Source organism: Odocoileus virginianus, chromosome 10 (genome assembly GCF_023699985.2).
Source record: "Odocoileus virginianus isolate 20LAN1187 ecotype Illinois chromosome 10, Ovbor_1.2, whole genome shotgun sequence".
In the NCBI taxonomy this organism is placed as follows: Eukaryota; Metazoa; Chordata; class Mammalia; order Artiodactyla; family Cervidae; genus Odocoileus; species Odocoileus virginianus.
In genome coordinates this window covers 5218071-5243498 of record NC_069683.1, presented here as the reverse complement: position 1 = coordinate 5243498, position 25428 = coordinate 5218071, and the positions used below count along the sequence as shown (strand labels likewise).

At 37.6% G+C, this 25428-nt stretch overlaps 1 protein-coding gene across 4 annotated transcripts in view; it reads right to left on the bottom strand.

Moving 5' to 3' along the window:
* Window positions 1–25428, bottom strand: part of UVRAG (UV radiation resistance associated) — a 315338-nt gene that overhangs the window by 271398 nt on the left and 18512 nt on the right. For 2 of the 4 annotated variants that reach the window (XM_070472935.1, XM_070472936.1), the window contains exons 2-3: window positions 14044–14161; window positions 5658–5692 (exon numbers count right to left, since the gene is read on the bottom strand). In XM_070472935.1, the coding sequence (XP_070329036.1) occupies window positions 5658–5692; window positions 14044–14161 (153 nt within the window). The remainder of the gene's footprint in view (window positions 1–5657; window positions 5693–14043; window positions 14162–25428) is intronic. The other 2 variants (XM_070472938.1, XM_070472937.1) reach the window with 1 other exon arrangement.

Genomic DNA, 25428 nt, shown 5'->3' with positions numbered 1-25428 from the left:
CCAGTAACTCATAAAAAGTATTTATATTGTCCAGTCAATTTTTTCCCAAAGATTTAAAAATATCTCAGGCAGTCTCAATTCAAACAGAAGTTTTGGTTCTGATAACTCTTGTCACATGCTTTCCCTAAAAGCACATGCTCTAGAACTTTGTTTATTCAATTCTAAGGCCTATCACTGACCTCTGTTAGAACTCTAGAAGACATTTAACCAGTAGAAGGGAATGTGATGTAAGGGGGGCAGCACAAGACTGTGAAAGAGATGGACTTCCAAACACACAGGAACTAGCTATCACGCTTCTTCCTGCCACAATGAGATTTTCAATTTTTTAATAAAAAAAGAAAAACTTATTTTTTCTAAAAAATAAAATATGCAATAATTAACTTGATAATTGTTAAAGATGGTGCACATGGGTTCATCGGACTTCCCTGATAGCTTAGTTGGTAAAGACTTGGCCTGCAATGCAGGAAACCCCGGTTCAATTCCTGGGTCAGGCAGATCCACTGGAGAAGGGATAGGCTACTCACTCCAGTATTCTTAGGCTTCCCTTGTGGCTCAGCTGATAAAGAATCCACCCACGATTTGGAAGACCTGGGTTTGATCCTTGGGTTGGGAAGATCCCCTGGAGAAGAGAAAAGCTACCCACTCCAGTATTCTAGCCTGGAGAATTCCACGGACTGTATAGTCCATGGGGTCTCAAAGAGTTGGACATGACTGAGCCACTTTCACTTTCTCGTGGGTTCATTACACAATTCGCCTCTACTTTTGTACATACAAAATCCAATTTAGAGAATTTAGTTACTTCCATTCTTACCACTTCAATTATTCTTGTTTTTAATTAATCAATGGCCCTTCAATAATGTTAAGAATGTTAACTTCCCCCTGAACCAAAATTCAATAAATAACTACTTTGGAGAGTATGGTTAGCTGAACCCTGAGATAAGAAAGCTGAATTATACATTCACCATTAACTGTTCAATGCTAAATATATCTGAGAAGAAATCAGGAGTCTGACATACAACTCAGAGACACAGCTCCACCATCTAGCCTGTCAACAGCGGATTATTCTAGTTAATGTAACAGACACTGGACTTCACTGTGCCAGGGACATTAGAAAATAGAAAAATGAATAAGCTAGGGGTCCTTGTTCACTAGCTGCCCTCAATTTTGTGTTACCTCTCAAAAACTCATTCCCATGCCATCCACCCCTTGACTACTATCTGATATCTCTCCAGGTCATTTCCTCTGTTGTCCTGATCTTCAATTCCTTTCTCCTTGTCTCTGTTAAGCTTGTCAAAATCTGAAACCACTCACTCTACTCCAGCCATACTAACTTCTTAGCCATTCCCTGAAAACCTCAAGTTTTCATCTTTTCCTATTTCTTGGCCTGGAACAGCCTTCCCCTCTTAGATACATGGTTGTTTCCAGTCACTAAATCGTACCTGACTCCGCGATGTCACGAACTGCAGTACACCATGATTCCCTGTCTACCACTATCTCCTGGAATCTGCTCAAGTTCATGTTCATTGACTTTGTGATGCTATCTAACCATCTCATCCTCTGATACATGGTATGTTCCCTCATTTTTTTCAGCTGTCTGCTCAAATGAGACCTTTCATGTGACTACCACAGAAATTCAGCCACTACCCCTGCCAGATACTTTATTATACTGCTTTATTTTACTCAATTATATTTATTACCATCTAACATATTCCAATTTACGAACTTCCCTGATGGCTCAGATGGTAAAGCATCTGCCTACAACGCAGGAGACCTGGGTTCAATCCCTGGGTCAGGAAGATCTCCTGGAGAAGGAAATGGCAATTCACTCCAGTATTCTTACCTGGAAAATCCCATGGATGGAGGAACCTGATAGGCTACAATCCATGGGGTTGCAAAGAGTCAGAGACGACTGAGCGACTTCACAACACACAAACATATTCCAATTTATCATCAATTCTAACAAGTTTTTTCTTCCGTTGTAAGATAAATTTTGACTTTCAGTTCAGTTCAGTTGCTCAGTCATGCCTGACTCTCTGTGACCCCATGAACTGCAGCATGCCAGGCCTCCCTGTCCAGAACCAACTCCCAGAGTTTACTCAAACTCATGTCTATTGAGTCAGTGATGCCATCCAACCATCTCATCCTCCGTTGTCCCCTTCTCCTCCCGCCTTCAATCTTTCCCAGCATCAGGGTCTTTTCAAATGAGTCAGTTCTTCGCGTTAGGTGGCCAAATACTGAAGTTTCAGCTTCAGCATCAGTCCTTCCAAAGACTATTCAGGACTGATTTCCTTTAGGATGGACTGGTTGGATCTCCTTGCAGTCCAAGGGACCCTCAAGCGTCTTCTCCAACACCACAGTTTAAAAGCATCAATTCTTTGGCACTCAGCTTTCTTTATAGTCCAACTCTCACAACCATACATGACTACTGGGAAAACCACACCTTTCACTAGACAGACCTTTGTTCGCTAAGTAATGTCTCTGCTTTTAAATAAGCTGTTTAGGTTGGGTCATAGCTTTTCTTCCAAGGAGCAGTATCTTTTAATTTCATGGCTGCAGTCACCATCTGCAGTGATTTTGGAGCCCCCAAAAATAAAGTATCTCACTGTTTCCACTGTTTCCCCATCTATTTGCCATGAAGGGATGAGACCAGATGCCATGATCTTAGTCTTCTAAATGTTGAGTTTTAAGCCAGCTTGTTCACTCCTTTCTTCCATTGTAAGATTTTTCTTCCATCTTTCATTGTAATATTTTTCTTCCATTGTAAGATAAATTCTGACTTTAGAAATATTAAAATCAATAAGGTCCTATACTCATTGACCACTAGGTGGCAGTCATCAGGTGTCACTATCTACCTGCACAACCTTAATAATAGTTGTCTTTTTGTGGGTTTTTTTTTTTTAATTGTAGTATAGTTACTTTACAATGCTGTGTTATTTTCTGTTGTACAGCAAAGTAAATAAGTTATATATATATACAGATATCCCCTATGTTTTGGATTTCCTTCCCATTTAGGTCACCGCAGAGCACTGAGGTAGTACCTGTGCTATACAGGGACCTCATGAGTATACACAGCAGTATATAGCTGTTCTTAATATCAATTCTTTTAAGTTACTGACACTACTGACACTACCTGTGCTTAGTCTGCCAGTTAAAAATCTCTTGATTTAACCTTAAACAACCCTATATATAATATCTATCAATAATTTAAATTCAACACATTTTAAAAATATCAAGTATTCACAATAATGAAGAATAACCAGAAAGAACTTTCATAGACTGCTAATGAGAATGTAAACAAAACAATAACTTTAAACTATTTAGCAATATATACTAAAGCTTATAATACGCATATTCCCAGCAAGCCCACTTCTACATAGATATGCAACAGATATGCATACAAACATTCAACCAACAGATATATCTAAGAATATCCACAGCAATACTATTCATGTTAGCTCAAAACTAGAAACGAGCACTTCCCCTGGTAGACCAGTGGTTAAGACTCCACGCTTCCGCGGCAAGGGGCACAAGTTCATTCCCAGGTCCGATAATTAAAATCCCACATGCCAATGCAACGTGGCCAGAAAACAAACAAACAAAACCAGAAACTAACCAAATTCCCAGCAACAGAAGAATGGATAACTTCTGGTATATTCATACAATGAAGGACAATAGAGAAAACAAGTATACCTCATAATATGAATGACTCTTACAATATACAGTTAAGACATCAAAGTCAGACACAAAAGAACAGACATTACATGATTCCATTTCTACAAGGCTCACAAACAGGTAAATTAATTTATAGTGTTAAAAGTCAGAAAAGTGGGAGTCACTCAGTCATGTCCAACTCTACAACCCCATGGGCTATACATTCCATGGAATTCTCCAGGTCAGAATACTGGAGTGGGTAAGTTGTTCCCTTCTCCAGGGGATCCTGTCAACCCTGGAATTGAACCAGGGTCTTCCTCATTGCAGGCGATTCTTGCCCAGCTGAGCTACCAGGGAAGCCCACGTTAAAAGTCAGAGAGGAGTAGTAACTGAAGACGGTGTAAGCGGGCTTCTGGGGCACCGAAAATATTCTATTTCTTGATCTGGATACTGGTTACACATGTGTATTTAATTTGAGAAAACTGGGTTTTCACTATAGTAAAGGGAGTAGAATAAATCGAGGAGTCCTACTCTATTTGCTCCCTAAACCTACCTCCCCACCTCTCAATTGTCCGTAGACCATTTCTGTCTCCAACTGAGCCAGGATAGGAGCAAAAACGATATTTAGCAGCTACTGTATGTCAGGCTTCCCTGGTGGCTCAGCTGGTTTTCCCAGCAGTTCAGTCATCAGGACTCCAAGCTCTCACTGTTGAGGGCCTGGGTTCAGTCCCTGATCAGGGAACTAAGATCCCCCAAGTCACGTGGCATGGCCAAAAAAAAAAAGAAAAAGAAGACAGCTTGATGAAGAGGAAAGAGTAGTACAGACCTGAAGATGGAGGGCCTGGATTTGAGTTCTGGTCCCACAGTTGTGTGAGACTGCAAAAGCCAGAGACTCTCTGGATGTCAGTGTCTTAAGATCTACCCTGTCTACAAGCTGCTCTAAGGATGAAAATGAGATAACAGATGTAAAAGGATTCTGTAAAGATAACACATTGTAGTTACCCATTTATTCATCTAACGAATATTTACTGAGCATCTACAATATCCGAGACTCTAGGGTTTCAAAGGTGAACAAGACTGGCAAGGTCCCTACTCTCATGGAACTTCACACTTGTAAGTGGGAGACATAATAAACAAATAAACGGGCAAGTTGCCAACAGTGATAAACGCTCTAAAGAAAATAAACAGAGTGATGTGAAAAAGAGTGGAAAGGGAACTACTTTAGATGGAATAGTCACAGACGGCCAGGCTGAAGTGACATAGCTCAGACCTCAAAGGACTCTTCAGCCAAGTGAAGAAGCAAGGAAACAGGTGCTGTAGGCATTAAGGAACAAGGCAAGTTTGGCATCTCTGAAGCACTGAAAAAATGAGGTAAGACTGGAACACAAGGCTGAGTGAGAAAAACTGTTCGGAGACAAGTTTGAAAAAGTGGACAGGGACTAAATCCAGTATGGCTTGATTGTTAAAAGAATATTATCAGTACCATAAAGCTTTTCTTTTTATTAACATGGCCAAATTGAATCATCATGCAAATATCTAGTGTACCCATTTGCAAAAGAAGGACATTTCCAACCTTCTACTTGAGCAACTCTATGACCAAAAAATAAGTGGAAAGATCCTATACAATGGCCCTAGACATAAAATTCTTAAGAACTACATACAAAAACATCATTTATTATGATGTTTGGAAAGTCAAATAGTCAAAAACCTCAAGAGCAAATAGAAATGACAAAATTATAGAATGATTTGAAAAAACCCAAAGGTTTTTAACAGAAAAAGTGTCATGCATTCAGCAAATATTTATCAAGCACCTACTTTGTGCCAGGCATGCTCTAAGCACTAGAGATACATCAATGAAAAAATCAGTGAAGATTTAAGCAATAATTGAGCAGAAGATTTAACTGTAGAAATACCAGAACTGAACTTCAACTTATTTTATGTCTCAGCATTTTCTAAAATAGGAGTCACAGGCTTAGTCATATGCACCTGTCAGAAAGCAAACTTACCAAGGAATTCTTAATCACTTCACTCCTATAAAATTCTGGAAAAGAAGAAAAAGAACAATAAGTGATGTGGAAGAAAATAAGCTCACTAACTCTTAATCCTATAAAATTTTTAACATATGCTCTAGTTAAAAAAAAAACAACACTTAAAACATTTTCAAGGGTCTATTCTCTCTATATATTTATCTGTAAAAATTAAAATACAGACAATTATTAAATAAAAGTTTTTTAATTGAAGCGTAGTTGATTTACGATGTGTTAGTTTCTGGTATACAGCAAAGTGATTCAGTTGTACATATACAAAGATTTACTCTTTTTCATATTCTTTTCCATTACAGTTTATTATAGGATATTGAATATAGTTCCCTGTGCTACAGAGTAAGACCTTGTTTTAAAGGGAAAAACACTGGTAAAGAAAGGTCAAAATCTATTAAGATTTAATTTAGTCATTTTTCCCTGACTGGCTCCTTTTACCCCAGAGTGTAAGGTAAGGCCTTAAGAACTCAGACTTTATTCTCCCTTAACTACTGCCATCATCTACAACAAATTCCATATGCTCTGTTTGTCTCAAACATCTCCAATGATTATCCATTGTAGTACTGTGGAGAGAACACTCATCTAGAACAACCAGGGAACCAAAGTTCTAGCTCTACATGTCATTAACATTCTGCCTCTCATTTCCTTGGGCCCATTTCTTCATGACACTTTTGACAATCAGACTAATAATCAAGGCCCTCTGTAACCACTAAAATTCCATGATTCTACACACCTTAAATTATACTGTAAATGTTACAAAACCTGAAGCTACAATCAAAAGAGAAACTGTGTCAGAGGTTCAATGGAGATACAATCAAAAGAGAAACTGTGTCAGAGGTTCAAACAGACATTCCTAAGAACTCTTCAATATTGCCTCTGTTGTCTCTGCCGAAGTTACTCTGTGATGCTCTGTCAACGCAGAGCCTACAAGGACTCTGTACCTGTATGCTGCTATAGGGCAATATTTCCCATGGGTGATGCACATATCACTGATACGTGAGATGATGTTAAGTGATAAATGGATAAACTTTACTTTTTTCTAACATTGAAATTTACAACTCATATACCCAACCCCTAATAGTAAGCTCCATAAGGGCAGCAGCATTTGTTTTGTACAACTGCTGTCTCCTCAACATGTAAAATTATTCCTGGCACAGGGTAGGCACTCAGTAAAAGTTTGATTGAATCAACAACTTCACAGATTGTGGGAAAAATGGACTTCTTAAAATATATTCAGTATGTAGCATTAAAGATGAAATTCAAAGAGAGTGAAACTTGCCAAAGTAGTCCAGAAGACTGAAGTTTGGGAATCATCAAGCAGTAAAGGAAAAGTGGACCTGGATATAAAGTTCTGGGCTAGGTCTTTTGGTTAAAATGTTTTTCCACAGAACATAACATCTATACTATTCTATGCTTGTCTTCCCTTATAAAATAGTAATAGTGATACTCATCCTATTCTGTGGCAAGATAGCCACAACACACTAAGTGAAAAAACAGATTCTATGAGAAAATTTACCACAGGATCCAAATTTTTACAATTACATGAACAACATTTATCTTAGGTGATAGGGTTAGGCTGCTTGCTTTTATTTTTTGCTTGGCAGTTTTTAAATTTTTCTATTTTGAACAATTACTTTAAATAAGAAAGGGATAATTCTAATTGTTCTTAAAAGGAAACTTTTCTTGATGAATATTTAAGTTACTGATGGTTTTTTGATATTTCAAGTAATACTATATATAATCTTTGCAAGATATATATCCTAAGACACATGTATCTATAAGATAGACTTCAAGTGAAATTGCAAGGTAAAAGGGAAAAAAAGCTTAAATTTGATAGATATTGCCAGACTGTTCTCTATAAACACTGTACCAATTTACAGTCCCACTTACACTAGCCAACCCTACACTTTTTTTTTTAATTAGTTAACTCATTGGCTGTGCTGGGTCTTCACTGCTGCATGCGGCGTTTCTCTAGTTGCGGAGAGTCGGTGCTGGTCTAATTGCGGTGCACAGGCTTCTCACTGCTGTGGCTTCTCTTGTCACAGAACACAGGCTCTAGGCACTCGGGCTTCAGGACTTGCAGCACATGGGCTCAGCAGTTGTGGCTCGCAAGGTCCAGATTGCAGGCTCAGTAGTTGCGGCACACAGGGCTTAGCTGCTCCACAGCATGTGGGATCTTCCCAGAGCAGGGATCAAACCCATGTCCCCTGCACTGGCAGGGGATTCCTAACCACTGGACCACAAGGGAACCCCAACCCTCAGTATTACTCTTTTCATTTTTTCCCAAATGGTTAACCAATGCCAATCATAAATTGGCTACATAAATGTACATATGTACGTGCATGTGTGTATATATATACATATACATATGTTCTTTTCTAATATGCAATACATATACTCTAAATTATTCCCAATGTTTCTGGGGGTGGGGGAGACTTTTAGGGCTAAAACTGTGTTGCTTGTTATTACAAGGTACTTTCACTTAATATACTTTTGTATTGTCTAAATTTGCTCCAAGTATGTAATACTTTTTAAAACAGTGGGAAAAAAATTAAAGCTATTCCGTTTTTCTTTTGAGAGAATTCCTCAGCTTAATCTGTAAAGTGTCTAACTTAAAGAATCTCCAACATATATATCTCCAGCTCTAAGAAAACGAACAGCATCATTATTTTTTTCAAAACTTTGCTGACTAGCTATATATATACATAAATGGAACTAAACAATTTGCTTTCTCCATTAGACCCTCAAAATGGACTTGCTAATTTTAATGGATAAAGGTCAACAAAGGAGCCATACAGTTTGGAAAGGAATCACCAAGTCTAAAGTAATTTATAAAGTGCTAAATGTGGGCCTAATCTGTCTACCATTCTGCTATACTTTTGATTGTCAATGAAATCAGCAACATGGTACACAACAGAATAGTGAATTTAGGAGAATTTAAAGTGATAAAAACAGTTCCAGTCCCTAATGCACCATGTATAAGCTTGACCCTGGACAAGCCAATTAACTTTTCTGGGCCATAGTTTCTTCACTTTTAAAGGAGAATGACACCTGGAAAATAACAGGGTTGTTATGAGGCCCAAATGAAATATTGAATTAACTATACTATATAAGCTATCATTATTATTAATATAATTCTATGAATTTTTATTAATTCAACTTGAACAAAACTATTAGACAAATTTTCAAAAAGATATCATGTAGAATTCTAGTTCTACATGAAAGGCACTATTAGATACAAATGCTTCTTTATCCAAGCTAAGACCTAAACAAACAAAGCAAGCAGAGATTGCAAAGCATGGTTCCAACGGCATGTCAAAACATGCTATTATACAGCATTCCATTTATTTAACAAATGCTTTTTTAGTATCTCAACCTCACTGAGAAAAGAGGAAACAAACTTAAACTCTACTATGAAACTATTTTTCAACTATCAGATTGGCAAAATTTCACAAGTTTGATTGCACAGTCTGCTGGTCAGGCTGTAGGGGAAAAGGTACCCACATACAGCAAATGGGAATGTCAACAAGGACAATTTTGTACTATTTGTACTTCCACTCTGGAATTTACCCTAAAGCCATACTAGCACTCACAGAAAATAATATATACCAATGAAACCGTTCATGGCAATGCTGTGTATATAGCAAAAGACCAGAACAATTAAATGCTCATCCAAAGAAGTCAGTTAAATAAATTATGGCACAATTGTTCAACACAAAACTAAACAGAAAAAAAGAAAATTAGAGAAGCTTTTTATGAAATAATACGGGAAGACATCTAAAATATATTAAGTGAAAAATGCAAGGCACAGAAATATATATATATATATATATATATATATATATACACACATATATAATTTGGTACAATTTTTACTTGCAGTTGCATAAAGAATCTCAGTAAAGATAAACCAGGGTGCAGCAAAAAACTAGCGAGATGGGACAGGTGAGAGGAAGATTTTAATACAAACCATCATATATATTTTGAGCCACAGACTGTACTAGCTATTCAAAAATTAAATGAAAATATCTGGGGGCTTATTTTGTGCCAAGAATTATTCCAACTATTGGAAACAGTGCGGTGAACAAAACTGACCCAGAAATTTCTACTCAAATGGAGCTTACATTTAGTGGACAGAGACATACATTAAGCAAATAAGTAAACATACAGTTATGTCAGACTATCTGGAGTATCGTGGAGAAAAATCTGATGTATCAAAATAACTGGTTGGTAATCCAGGAAAGCACAGGTACTCACATTTCATGGGGGAGAAATAACTATGGCTGAAGAACAAACTTGATTTTATAAAACTTCCAAGTTTAAGAAGGAACCAGGATTAGAATCTAGCTCCTAGATTTTTAAAAGGGTTAGTCAGTGATCAAGACTTTCTCTGAGAAAAATCTGGAGTGAAGACCTGAAAGAAGGCAGAGGAGCTGGTCATGTGACTATCAGGAGGAGAGTGAGGGCAGATGCCTTTAAACTGAAGCCAATTTGAACTCAAGGAAGGCAAGAAGGGCAGTAGGGATGAAACAGAGAGAACTAGAAGAGTAGAAAGAGATAAGTGCCGAGAGGTGACAGATGGCCAGTTCATGAAAGGCTTAGGAAACAAAAAAAACTTTAGCTTTTACTCTGAATGAAACAGGAAGCCATTGGAGGGTTTGGGGCGAGGAATAACATGAGCTGACTTTCATCTTAACAGGATCTAGGTTGAGACCACACTGAAAAAAATGCGTGGGCAGACAGACCTGTTAGAAGTCTACTTCAACAACTCACGTGACCACTCCATGATAGTAGTTTGGAGGTAGCAAGAAAAGAAAAGATTATAGATACATATTTTGGTAGTAAGAACCAAAAATATCTGCTGAAAAATTGGGTATAGAATATAAAAGAGTCAGTTCTAATGAGATGGATGAAACTGGAGCCCATTATACAGAGCGAAGTAAGCCAGAAAGATAAAGACCATTACAGTATACTAACACATATATATGGACTTTAGAAAGATGGTAACGATAACCCTATATGCAAAACAGGAAAAGAAACTCAGATGTATGGAACAGACTTGTGGACTCTGGGAGAAGGCGAGGGTGGGATGTTTCAGGAGAACAGCATTGAAACATGTTATTATCTAGGGTGAAACAGATCACCAGCCTAGGTTGGGTGTATGAGACAAGTGCTCGGGCCTGGTGCACTGGGAAGACCCAGAGGGATCGGGTGGAGAGGGAGGTGGGAGGGGGGACTGGGATGGGGAGTACATGTAAATCCATGGCTAATTCATATCAATGTATAACAAAAACTACTGTAATGATGTAAAGTAATTAGCCTCCAACTAATAAAAATTAAAAAAAAAAAGAAAAAAAAAAAAAAAAGAATATAAAAGAGGACAATGCAGGGTGATTCCAAGGTTTCTGGCCAAGCAAATGGAAAGACCGAGTTGCCATTTTCTGATAGACGGATGAATACAGAAGATAGATCAGAGTTAGAACATCAGGCTCATTGCTGAATATATCAAGTTTAAGTCACCTCCTAGGCTCCAAATGGAGATGTACAGTAGGCAACTGAATATATGAATATGAGTTCAGGGGGGAGGCTAAAGCTAAAGAAACACATTTGTAAGCTGTTAGAGTGACAAGTGATATTTGAAACCATGACACATGCATGAGACCACCAAACTGAATTATGTAGAGATTGTCTTCTGATGTACCAAAATAACTGGTTGGTAATCCAGGAAAGCACAGGTACTCACATTTCAGGGGGGAGAAATAACTATGGCTGAAGAACAAACTTGATTTTATAAAACTTCCAAGTTTAAAAAGGAACCAGGATTAGAATCTAGCTCCTCATCCATTAACACAAGGCTTTGTTCTCTGAGAATGTAATAAACGGTGTTCAATTTGAACTACCTGAGAAATAGACAATCTAAGAGCACTAAAAAAAGTGTCAAAAATCAAAAACACTCACACATAACTTCTTACGCTCTGCTGTGAATTCAGCTGAAATAAAAGAATAACTTAGAAATCAGCATTTCAGATAGCCTTCCAATTAAAAAAAAAACAAAAACAAACTTCTTTTGAAACAGAAATGATGCCACCAGGCAGGTGGTACAGGTGGCTTTTAAGAAAAGCCTATAGGCCTTCCATTGTGGTCATCCTACACCAAAGGCCACATAATGATCATGCAATGAATATTCAAGTTTATCATCACAGCTCCAAGAAGATAAGGTGGTATTAATTATGGTTACTAAGGAAAGAGTTTTCTGGCTCCTCCTATGGCAGTGAAAAGTTACAGAGCCGAACATGTGGGCCCAACAAGTCCATTATGTTAATAGACTTCATTCAACCATGACATTCTGGAGCACAGGGAAGTCTCAGAAGTCATCAATCCTCTCATTTTAGAAATAAATTAATAGCACACAAGAGGAACTAAATGTCCCAGCCAAAGGGCTGGCCAGTCAGTGACAGACTCAATACCACTACTAGACACTGGACTTCCCTGTGGTCTGAAACCAGCAAGTCCCTTATTATGTTAATAACCATTTCATTGAAATAACTTCAAGAAGCAGCCCCGAAAAAAACCAAACAAACAGAAATATTCCATAATAACTTCTAAGCTCAAGATATAAACTAAACTAGAGAAGACAAGAAAAAGAACAACCACCACCAAAAAAATCACTTTGTTTTCACTGTATCTCTTGGACAAGTTTTTACATCATGGTTATCAACTAGTCCCATGACTACTCTTTTTAGAAACTACTATTATGCCTGTTAACGTTACAATTCTAATAATAATTGCTATCATTTACCAAATACTTAAAATGTACTAAGTTCAATGTCAGTAACTATTATCAGAGGTAACAATGGAGCAAGAACACAGAAGTTCTAACAAAGACAACCAAGAACTGATTATATAGAAACCTATAAAAAATGTACTTTGGCATTGTCATATATTGCTAGTGATGAAACCAATTAGTGAGCAGCAGACCAAATGTAATAAGATCTGCAAAAATACTTATACTCTTAGCACAGACAGTGACCAAACTGTTTCATTTTTCTTCTGGATACATAAGAAGACAATATTTTCCCATTCTCTATTCACCTAAAAAGGATGATGTAACTGATATACCGCTAATGGAATGTCATGGAATTGATGTGGAACGTTTCCATTTAAAAATCTCCCTCAAATAATTCGTCTCCCTTGCCACACCGGAAGCATGATTCCAAAACAGAAGCAGCCTGGGTACCTGAGCCACCAGTCAGAGGAGAACTGCCAAGCCAGTACCTGGTAAGTAACACCCACACTGAACTCTGTTCAGTCACGCACTCGTGTCCGACTCTTTGCGACCCCACAGACTACAGCACGCCAGGCTTCTCTGTCCTTCACCATCTCCCAGAGATTGCTCACTGAACTTAGTGTTTAAGAAATTTATTTAAAAAAAAAAAAAAAGAAATTTATTATGTCAAGGCACTGAACGACTCATAGCACTTGTTATGGTAGCTAGAGTTACTCGGTCAGATTAATACAATTGTTTTAAAAATACGCAGTGGTTAGAATGAAACCTAAGAATGAAATAAAATTGTAAAAATGGTGGAATTTACAGTCCTTTTTCCTTTGTCCAAAAATTACATAGCAAGCTATTTCAGTATATAGTATATATACAGGTAATAGTTGGTATATAAGTACATACTGGTACATAGCTGGTATATAGTTACATACTAGTTGAAATATCCAGAACTAATATCAATGTAATTTTAATCCTAAATCAATATTCCTGTCATTATACCATTCTTCCTCTTTTACAGTATTCAACATAAGTCAACTGATTATGTCAAAGTGTCTTTTGCCTAATATGTATTCAAAAGATGCCTGTGATTCTGAATCAAATATCTGATGTCCTCTTAGAATTATCACTTATGGAAGAATCCACATTTCAGTATGAGGAAATGAATTCAAAGAAACCATGCAATTCTAAAAATGAGCCCATATACACAAAGAATTACAGATATGAGAAGGTATGCACTAGGTCCAAATTTTACCACAAGACTAAAGGAATCAATTATATTTTAAAGACAAGCAACTAGATACTGGACTCAAGTAACCTATTTCAAATGACAGCTACTGAATAATTAAACATTAACATTTATAAAGGAATGATAAATTTATCATTGTAAGGCTCAGCTATCCAAAAGACATGTTTCTTCAATATATATAACAACTGCTCAAGAAATATTTTCAGACAGCATGACAACTTAGTTTTCTAATAAGCAATACTAGCGAGAGATGCAGAGAACCATTTATGTCACAAAAGAATAAAAATGAGATCTAACAATCTGTGGGTGGCAAGTCCAGATTCTCTTACCTTTGTATACCTTTTCAGTGTTACACAAGTGAAGTGTGAAGTAGGTGTCAAGCAGCTGATGGCCATTCCTATTAACAATGTTCCGGGCAGCAATGTTCCGAAGATGTCTAAGACGCCGCTGAAACAGAAATAAAAACAAAAAAAGAGGATCATTCAGCTTTTTCCTCTTCTAAAACTTTCTGAAAGCTACAATTCAAAGATAAAATTTAGTAAGTTGTCCCAGTCACTTATTTGTTGAGCCAACAACCTTAACCCAGTCTCTTATTTATGCCTCAGCATCTCTTCCATTAAATAGGAGTTATTCTTGCCCTATATCATTTACAAAGCTGTTGGAAGCATGAAATAACAGAAATGAAATATTCTTGAAAAATATAAATGTTATATAAATCCTACATACCGGTAGAATAGCATCAGTATTTCCTGGAATATTAACTAGGCAGTAATTTGCTTTTTTCCCATCAGAAGGATGCTGGTAGAGATGCAAAGTCCAACTCACACCAACACAAAATTAGCAATTATTACATACACACACCTCTGTTGCTAGTTCAGTCTGATGCCAGATCATCTGTTACAACCAAGAAAAGAAGACAAAGACAAAAAACCAAACAAAACAGTACCTCACTGCTCACTTCATCAGGCCAGTAACCCAACTGTCGTCACCTTAAATTCTCACTTGACCAGCAGTCAACCAATCCCTATTTTCTCATCAGGCCTCCCTCCAACTAGGATGCAAAAATTATTCGAAGTCGTAAGTGCTGGAAATGCAAAAGCTCCAAAAGCAACAGGAGAAATCAACAAAAATATAAGATGCCTAAGTGTCAGCCGCGCAGTTGTGTCCAATTCTGCCACCCCATGGACTGTAGCCCGCCAGTCTCCTCTGTCCATGGGATTTCTCCAGGCAAGAATACTGGAGTGGGTAGGCATTCCCTTTTCCAGGGGATCTGCTCAAACCAGGGATTAAACCTGGGTCTCCTGCATTGCAAGCAGATTCTTTACCACTGAGCTACAGAGAACAGAATATTTTAAGATACCTTAAGAGATAGCCAAATCATCTCATATCAAAGAGAAAAGTTGGCAGTGAAGCATGAGCACAACAGATTCATTCTCAGTAGCTAGTCCCCTGTGTCAGATGATTAGTTCAGAGACTGAAAAACAGAAACCAAGTGCTTATTTTTAAAATATGCTTAAAGCTCTCCCTTTAGGCTGAAAGCCCACTTTGCTGAGGTAAGTCCATCATCAATTACAGGTGCAGTCAGCCAGCAAAGTACAGTTCTTCCTTTCCATGTACACAGCAACCTAATCCTTTCTCCCAATCTAGAGATTAACATTCTTGGACAGAGAAGGTTATTGTCTAATGAATTTATTTAACATTCTAAGTATGAAAAACCCCAAATGTTTTTATAAAAAGTTCCTAGGGCTTACTTTAAAAGACTTATATTTCTACAATCTGCCAAAGGTTTCCATTTCACACCCTAGATTACAGCAACTATTTCCTCCAACTACATGTTTTTCATTAGCCTTCTAAGTCAAGATTTTAAATTGACAGGAACCACTAATAGCCTACATACATAATAATCACATCTATTTTGCCAGAAGATCCCAATCTTGGTCTTCTATTCAAAGACCTGAAAACATTACACTTCACAAACATTATTTAAACAGAGCTCCTCTCTTCCATCCCCACCCATTCATCTCCTTCATCTCCTTCCTTCCTCCCCTTCCCCCAAGGTTTAAAGCAATTAAAAAGAAATACTGGAAGGTTAAACCAGAAACTCAGAAAATGGCCTGTGGGGGTGAGAACAGGTTGGAGGGAACAGAGTTAAAAGCAAGACTTCCCTGATACTTCACTACGTGGTTTCGCCTTCTGTACCATAAGAATGATTTACATAATCAAAAAATAAAGTTAAATAAGAAAAAGTTTAAATCAACTAAACCTAGTCAAAAATATAACAGCAATACCAAAAATTACCACCAGTCTTAGGCTGTATCACCCACCTTTGCCCAAATTACTACCCTATGAACCTAGGAAATATTAAAGAAATCAAGGTGACCTAAAGGATCCTCTCTAGTTCTCAGTTCTCCAGAACATCTATCTATACTTGACCAAAACAATGTATAATTATGGATAGTTTCAAATATTTTCCCAACCAGACTAAAAGTTTTATACGGGAGAGATTTATTTTATTAACTGCTGTATCTCTAGCACCTAGATGAATAACTAGCAAATAGTAGGAACACAATAAATGGTTTTTGATTGAATTTATATGTGTCCAGAGAATTAACAGTCAAGAAGGTCTTGGTATGACCTAGGTCGTACAATGAACCATACTGGATTCTGACACCCACTCATGAGATGGTGGGAGAATACAGAGCACTTCAAACGTAAGACTGGACCTCAGAACTGAAAGTAGGGGTCAAATCTTAGCAGTGCTTCTGGACTACAGCAAATTCTCAGCACTCACCTACCTGTAACTGTACCTGTAACTGTACCAGGCACCAGGAATTCATGACCTGGAGGCAACACTGAGCATAAATGTACTGCTTTAGACCCTGTCTAAACAGAATTAAATATCAGATTATCTCAATGGCCCATCCAAAGATAAATTCAAACCTGTCTTATGATCTAAACTGGCTCAAATATCTCAGAAAAGGAAAAATAGTAAGTAATTAAAATTTATGCTGACTTTGAAATTACTCTTTTTGTTTTTGGCTGTGCTGGGTCTTCATTATCATGCATGGGCTTTCTCTAGTTGCAGCACATGGGATTCTCACTGTGGTGACATCTCTTATTGCAGAGCATGGGCTCTAGAGCACAGGCTCAGTAGCTGTGGCCCACGGGCTTAGCCGACCTATGGCATGTGGAAGCCTCCTGGACTAGGGATGGAACCCGTGTTCCCTGCATTGGCAGGTGCGGATTCTTAACCACTGGACCACCAGGGAAGTCCTAGATTACTCTTTAAGATAACATTCCAGGCAGTTTCTCAAACTGCCAATCTCCTCACACTTTCTTAAAGCTTTAAGCATTCACAGTAAAAAAAGGCTCTTTGCATCTCTTTCTATAGCAATAGCTTTAGGCAGCCAACTGTACTCTAAAAACACCTATTCCCAAAGTTGAATAGATTTTAATTTTTAAGTTGGAATTAAAATGGCTTTAAAGTCTTTGAAGCACTACCTAAAAAATATTCTATATCAAGGTTAAAAACAATCACTAAAATAAAATCTTATTCAGCTTTGATTTGGAAGATTGATGTATTATAGCTAGAGCACAACTCTGCTACCTGAAATGTTGGCAGTGGGAAAGAGACCAGAATGATCCTAAATCCCTCAACTTTTTTTTTTTTTTAAACAAATCTCTCAAGTGTAAATTCTAAAACAAGACTTAACTGGCATATGTTGTAGATTTGAAACATCTGCTTAAGTAAACAAGCATTACACTAGTGTGATTGTTAAACTGGTGCCTCTAAAAAATCTAAAAGGGTTGGATTTTCTTGTTAACAGTACTAATGTTCTTAGAAAACTGCTTTAAAACGTGAGTCAAAGTCGCTCAGTCGTGTCCGACTTTGCGATCTCATGGACCATACAGTCCATGGAATTCTCCAAGCCAGAATACTGGAATGGGTAGCCTTCCCCTTCTCCAGGGGATCTTCCCAACCCAGTGATCGAACTCAGGTCTCCAGCATTGCAGGTGGATTCTATACCAGCTGAGCCACAAGGGAAACCCAAAACGTAATAGTAGATTAAAGAACTTTTTCTGCCTTTTAAAATTTTGCTCCATTTTATCTTGCCCAGCATCTATTTGGCTTAAAAAACAAACAACAACAACAACAAAAGAACAAAAACACCTCAGATATTCCTCTTGAGAACTCCGTCCTCTACCATCAATCTACTGTAGAATTAACCCCACTTCCAACTCCAAGAAGGATCATGGGACTCAGGTCAGGTCAATCAGTCCTGATCATTCCCTCCCCGCCCCCCAACCATAACAACACAATTAGGATCCATGGAAAACCTAGAAGTTGTATTAAGTTGTTGTATTAAACAGTCGATTAAATTCTTTTTTCCCCCTACTGGCCCAGAACCTGGAAGGACATAGGGCTAGAGATGCTGGCAGTCATCTTTACATCATAGTGAAACCTGAGATGAAAACTGCAAGAGAGCAGAGTTCAGAAATGTGGAGCAAGACAGAAATAAGGTACTGCAAGAGTAAGGTAAGAGGTACAAACTACTATGTACCAAATAGATAAGCAACAAGGATACAGTGTATAGCAGAGAGAATTATAGCCATTATCTTGTAACAACTATTCATGGAGTATAACCTATAAAAAGCGGAATCACTATGCTATACACCTGAAATTAATATTAAGTCAACTATACTTTAATAAAAAAATAAAATTAAAAGTTCTGCCAAAGGAATTTTAGTCTCTGTCAGTACGACCAAATCCCACCTAAAATGACGACAGACACCAATCCCATCCCGATAAAACTGTTGAAGATTACAACTAGAGAACACTTATATCGTAACTGTTTATCAGGAAATTTTCCCACTAACAGCTTAGTAAATGAAAAGTAACATTCTAATTTAGCTGCAAGGTACAAAGAAATGTTTCATTTTGTTAAATATCCCCATATTTTAGAAAATGGTTAATTTCTGATAGGTCAATCCATTTTTATTGATAAAATTTTGAACCTCATCCTTGGTGATAAGTGAAATCACACCTCAGAACTAAAAGAAAACCAAAGCAACTTTTAGTAGTAAAGTAGGCCACTGGTGTTCTACGTTCTTCCCAAATGTTACCTTTCCTTTGCTGATATCTAAACTTGGTCTGGCTTCTGAAGTATAAAAATGACCAAAGAGAAATGTGATGTTTCTCCTTTCTGCTGGAGAGTGACTCAGAGAGGCTGATGATGGCTATCCTCCTCCTTCCTTGCACTCCTTGCTTATTAAAACAAGAGTATCTGTATGTCTCACTGTATCCTACCCACTACGCCAATTGTCTCCTGTTTGCTGAACCCAGGGTAGGCAAGGCGTGAGCGAGCAAACAGATAGGAAGAAGCTAAAAGAAGATGCAAGGAGCCATAGGAACTGCAAACATTCTTTATTCGCAGCAGCAAAGTACACATGCTTTATCCTCTAATGGCTGATGCTGCCTCAAGACACAGCGAAGGCTTTTCAGGTGGTGCTTATATAGGCATGATGCACATACCCAGTACTATAAATGATCTCAGCTGTTACATAACAATGCACAGTCACTGTTTACAGAATGTGGGACCAGAGCAAGGGAACATGGGGCAGGAGTGAGAGGGAGTTGGAAAAGAGAGCCTGACTACCACCATCTTGGCTGACTGCTCTTTCCCAACACCATGGTTCTATATAATATATAATATATATAATATTATACATAATATAATGACTCCACAAATCTCCACCATCACCAAACTAAACTACCACCCCACACACACCTTTTATGGCTCCCAAGACCACTATGAGGTATCCTCTAAGCAAATTTTGAGTATAATATGCTTAGTTCTACAAGAGCTCTTATAAATCAACAATACAATCCATAAACTGTAGTCCTATAGAAAAGGGGGCAAAGGATATAAAAAGGCGGACCACCAGAAAAGAAATGGAAATGGTCAGTAACCATATGAGAAGATGTATAATCCTACTCATAGATATGCACACCAAAACAAGTCGTCCAGCTTATACAGACTGCAGTTTCCAAAGAATGGTCCCACCAATACATCCCATCCCACATGCTCACTTCCAGTGTGATGCTGCCACTTCTTTACAAAACGAGGTCTGTGTTCCCTCCCCCTTAAATGAGAGCAGGCCTGTGACTATGGCGGAAATGACGTCATGTGATTTCTGAAGCTGAATCACAAGGTTACCTGGTCCTCTTTATTGGATGCTCTTCCTCAGAATTCAGTCATCCCTCGGTGAGGATGCCAAGCAGCCACATGTTAAAGGCTTGGCTGGTATTCCCCTCAGTCCCAGCTGAGTGAGTCCAGCTATAACCTGACACACAAGTGACCATTTCAGCACCCAGCAGCTGAGATGCCAGAAACGACATCAAGTAAAGCACAGACAAGTTGTTCTCACCCAGTCTGAAGCAAAACTTTTCATAAGCAAAATAAATGATATTTTAAGCTACAAATTTTTTTGTTTGTTACTCAGCAATATAAAACAAAGAAATCGATTTGATTAACCAAACAGTTTAGTTTCTGTCAGGGTTGATACTAGTAAGGAAAATGATGTTGGGGGAAATATAAAATGGTCCATTTGGAATGAGGGTGATTTAGCAACAATTACCAAAGTGTATATAATATTTGACCAAGCAATTCCACAAGTCACAAAAATGTGTGCAAATATTAGCTATAAAAGCAAAAACTGAAAAACCACTCTTAAATTGTGGCATATTCATACAATGGAAAATTGCATAACCATTACAAGACAAAGTGATAATATGAAACACAAACAAGGGACTTCCCTGCTGGCCCAGTGGTTAAGACTCTGAGCTCCCAATGGAGGGGGCCCAGGTTCGATCCCTGGTCAGGGAACTAGATCCCACATGCTGCAACTAAGACCTGGGGCAGCCAAATAAATGAATAAAAAAAAAAAAAAGAAACACAAATAAAAGGAGCAAAAAATGAAAGGAAAGTTATGACCAACCTAGACAGCACATTAAAAAGCACTTTGTCAATGAACACCCGTCTAGTCAAGGCTATGGTTTTTCCAGTGGTCATGTATGGATGTGAGAGCTGGACTATAAAGAAAGCTGAGCACCGAAGAATTTATGCTTTTGAACTGTGGTGTTGGAGAAGACTCTTGAGAGTCCCCTGGATGGCAAGGAGATCCAACCAGTCCATCCTAAAGGAGCTCAGTCCTGGGTGTAGGACTGCTGTTGAAACTGAAACTCCAATACTTTGGCCACCTGATGAGAAAAGCTGACTCACTGGAAAAGACCCTGATGCTGGGAAAGACTGAGGGCAGAGGAGAAGGGGACGACAGAGGATGAGATGGTTGGATGGCATCACCGACTCGATGGACATGGGTTTGGGTGGATTCCAGGAGTTGGTGATGGACAGGGAGGCCTGGCATGCTGTGGTTCATGGGGTCGCAAAGAGGGGGACACGACTGAGTGACTGAACTGAATTGAACTGAAAATACTACTGTACACCCTAAGTGATGTAGATCATGGGTTGGTCAACTTGCTTTAAAAGTTTCCGAAAGTAAACATTTCAAGCTTTACAGGTTGTATTCCATCTCTGCATATTCTTTGGGTTCAGACATGTTTGTTTATAATCCTTCAGCCGTGTCAAAATCTTTCTTATTTCATCAGTTGTTAAAGAAACCAATGACAATTAGCCACAGTTTGCTAACCCTTTATGTAGAAAATCACTGAGTTACGAGAATTTTGAAAAATAGTCAAACTTGTTCTGAATATCTTTCCCCTTCCCTATTCTTAATTCACTTCCTTTTCAGATCAAGCCTTTACTCTCAGCATGGGACCAGGCTAAAGGGCATAGAAGAATTAAGGCCCAGGTTAACTCAGATTACTGCTACTTTGGCACACTTTTTTGAGGGGCAACAAAAGCAAACCTGGGAGAAAATGTTTTCCACATTTCCACAGAAGGTAAAAATGCTGAATTACCAAATCAAGAATTTAAGCTTGATAAATTAGGTCGGTCTTTTTAAAACAAAAAAGCCTCTTCTATATTACAGAATTCTATTTTGTCTAATCTTTTGATCCCACCTGAAAGACTCACTGTGAAAAGTTTTGAAAGAACACAAAAATGCTTTAAAACTACTGCTTGGGCCTACTAGATAGAAAGCAAATAGTGCCAACGGGCAATGTTACAGATTTAAACAAACCATCAATTCTAAAGTCTCATAAAACACTTTATAGCTCCTGTTCCTAACTAAGAACTTTCTCTGACATAAATTACACAGCCTCAGATCCAAAGCCCTCATTTTGACAGTAACTCTCACCCAAGTCCAAAGAAGTCCTAGAACTTAATTCAGTCACAGTAAATAAGCACCAACAGCCTTCTCTACAAGAAAAGACAAAATCTATCGATAGCTCTGAACTTTCTATACTTTTTAGACATTTTGACTCTGGGTTGGTTTTTGTTTCTGTTTTAATCTCCATCCTATTCATCCCCGGTCTTGGGGGAAAATCCAAAGTTGCCCTTTTTCCCGCCATGATTCCTGAGTAGAGTTGCTCTAAAAAACAGGTCCAGTATTGTTCTCAGTGTATGTCTCTCTCATCCTCCCTCTCTTATTCCCCTTTCTTCTGTTTTCCTTGCCAAACTATGCTAGGAACTGTGGGGATACAAACATGGGATTCCCTAGTTTCAGAGTACATAATCTTTCTAAAGAACTGGAGTTTGTGCGCACCAAAGAAAGCTAGTTTGAGGTAAAAGTATCCAGCATATACTTTCAAAGAGCATTTAATTAAAGAACCGTTATTACAAAAATATAAGACCGAACAAAATAGACACTGAACTATACAGGATGACCTGGAGGATAAACACTGGAAGACAGAAGATAGGTTCAGTGGCCCAAGTATACAGTAATATAGTGCTTGCAATCTGCTTCAAAATAATTGGGGTGAGGCAAGTTGTTAGGCATATAGATAAAAAAGACCTACCATGAGGTGACAATTATTGATGGTTATTACCAATAACAAGTAATAGGTACTTGGGAGTTTATTATCCCACCCTCCCACATGTATGCATTTCAATATACATTGATACATAAAATATACATATAGATACTTCATTATTCATTGAAATTTCCATAATAAAAGTTTTAAAATAGTATCAGTAAGAACAGAAAGGATAAGACTATATAGGAACGCAAAGACAAAATTGGGCTTAATGGGGATACTAATTAGATAACGGATATGGTTGAGGACAAACAGAAGACTGTTAGAAGAAATAAAGGAGTTAAAGGATCCCTACAGAAATAAGAACTAATCAATAAAAGTGTTAGGACAATGGAGTAGTCATCAGTAAAGGGAAAGGGAAGGAAAGAAAAGAAATATGTACATGTATCAAATTTCAGATGGCTTAAAAATATTCAAATGTAAATAATTAAAGCATAATAAAAGTTCCAAAAGAAACCATGAAGGATTATTTTATAACCTCAAAGGTCTAAGAATGACATAAAACTCTGAAACTATAAAAAGAAGGGGGGAAAAAAAATCAATAAAATTTCCTACATAAAATGTTTTTAAATTATGCATGACAAAAACTATCATATGAAAGTCAAAGAAAAAAAACAACCTAACAAAAAAACTTCAATTTTTATAACAAAGACAATTTCACTAAAACATAAAGAGTTCATATGGGAATCCCCTGGTGGTCCAGTGGTTAGGATTCAGTGCTTTCATTGACAGGGGCTTGGTGTTAATCCCTAGTCAGGGAACTAAAATCCCACAAGCTATGAGGCACAGCCAAAAATAAAACCGTTCATAGAACAAAAAGCCCAACAACCCAACAGAAAAACTGACAAAGAATGTTAACAGATTAATTCACAGAAAATACGAATAGCACTTAAGAAGAGATTCTCAACCTCACTCTTAAGAGAAATGCAACTTAAAACTACACTCAAATTGGCACAGATCACAAAGTCTGATAACATATTCAGAGACAGGCAATGGCAAAACAGACACTTTACTGAAAAAAATATAAATGGTAAAACCTCTAAAAGACGGCACAATTACAAATACATATATGTTATTTCCACACCTGTATTAAAAATACACTTGCAGATATACAATATATGTAATACAATACTAGCAAAAACTGGCAATAAGTTAAATGTTCATCAATAAGGGACTACTGATGTATATATATCCTACATTGGAACAGTATGGGACCATAAAAAATAAATTATGTGGCAGCTTTCTGAGCACTGACATGTAACAATCTGTACAATACACTATTAGTTTTTTAAAAAATAGTACAGTTTATACATTATGTTTAACAAGTTATCATTTATGTTTAACAGGAAAAAAGAATATAATTATGTAATGATAGGAGAAGCATAAAATATAACTCATAATACTGGTTGTCCAAGAGAAGGGAAAAAGGGTATTCGGGACACAGAGTGGTATGAAGACTCTTCACTGCATCCTCTTATATGCTGCTGAATTGTAATCCATATGAATATATTATCCATTATTTTAAATAAAACTAAATTTACATTTTTTAAAAAAGAGACGGCAACCAACCCTCAAGCCTGGGTATCTATGACAGCCATTACCCGAAGCGGTGTGACATCGTGGTAAGGGAGTCAGTAATGCTGAACTCGAGGGTGGTTCTAACCACGTACTAGTGAGTAAGTCACTGAGTCCCTCTGAGCCTATTTCCTCTTCCATAAAATAGAAACATTTCCTGCATGCTTACCTCTGTGGGTTATTTTAAGGATCAAATTAAATTATGACTATAAAAGCTCTCTGAAAAATTAAAAGTATTTTACAAATATAAAGTATGAACAGAAATATGGATGTCAAGAAAGGGATGTGGTTAGTGTTAAAATGACAAATTGATTTAGGCGTTTTCTAATCTGAAGTAAAGAGACAGATTTAGAATTTATCTATCTAAATAGAGGTAATAAAGTCACAGGAGTATAATATAACAGATCTCCAAAGAAAAATGTTAAATAAATAGAATTGTAGAACTAAGAAGGATCCTGAAAGTCACCTAAACCTTTGCTATGCAGTATTACCTGGGAACTTGCTGGAAATGCAAAATTTCAGGTCCCACTACAGACCTTACTCAGTCAGAAGCGACATTTTCACAAGCTCCTCTGGTAGTCCGTTTTACTAAGCATTAATCTAAGCCGTTTTACTTATTTTTTAGATAATAAAATTAAGGCCCTAAGTAAACAGGCCCACCCATGTTTACGCTGTCAGTAAACACCAAATTCAAGATTTGCACCCAGGTCTGATCTCCTAGGCTATGTGTACATGTGTGCATGTACACCATGCATGTGCTTCCTTGTTTCAAAACCTTTGAGACATCCTTGCCAGGCAGATGTCCCAGGCCCCAACTCTTATTTCTGATCAGCAATCCAGCCCATCAATTCTTCCTTCACAATATCTCTGGCATATGTTTCTTCTTTTCCACACTTTTCATTTATTTTCCTAAAGCTATTGTTGCTTATACTATGAAAAACCAGCTTCCTTCTTGTACATATATCAACTTCCTCTTCTGCAAACAAGAGCTCACTTACAAACTGTAAGTTCTATACAATTCCTAGAGAAAGTACAAACTATTATGCTTTTTCCTGTGAAGGGGGGTGCAGGGGGGACCAAGGTGCACGGTATACAGGATCTTAGTTCCCCGACCAAGGACTGAACCCATGCCCCTAAGAGT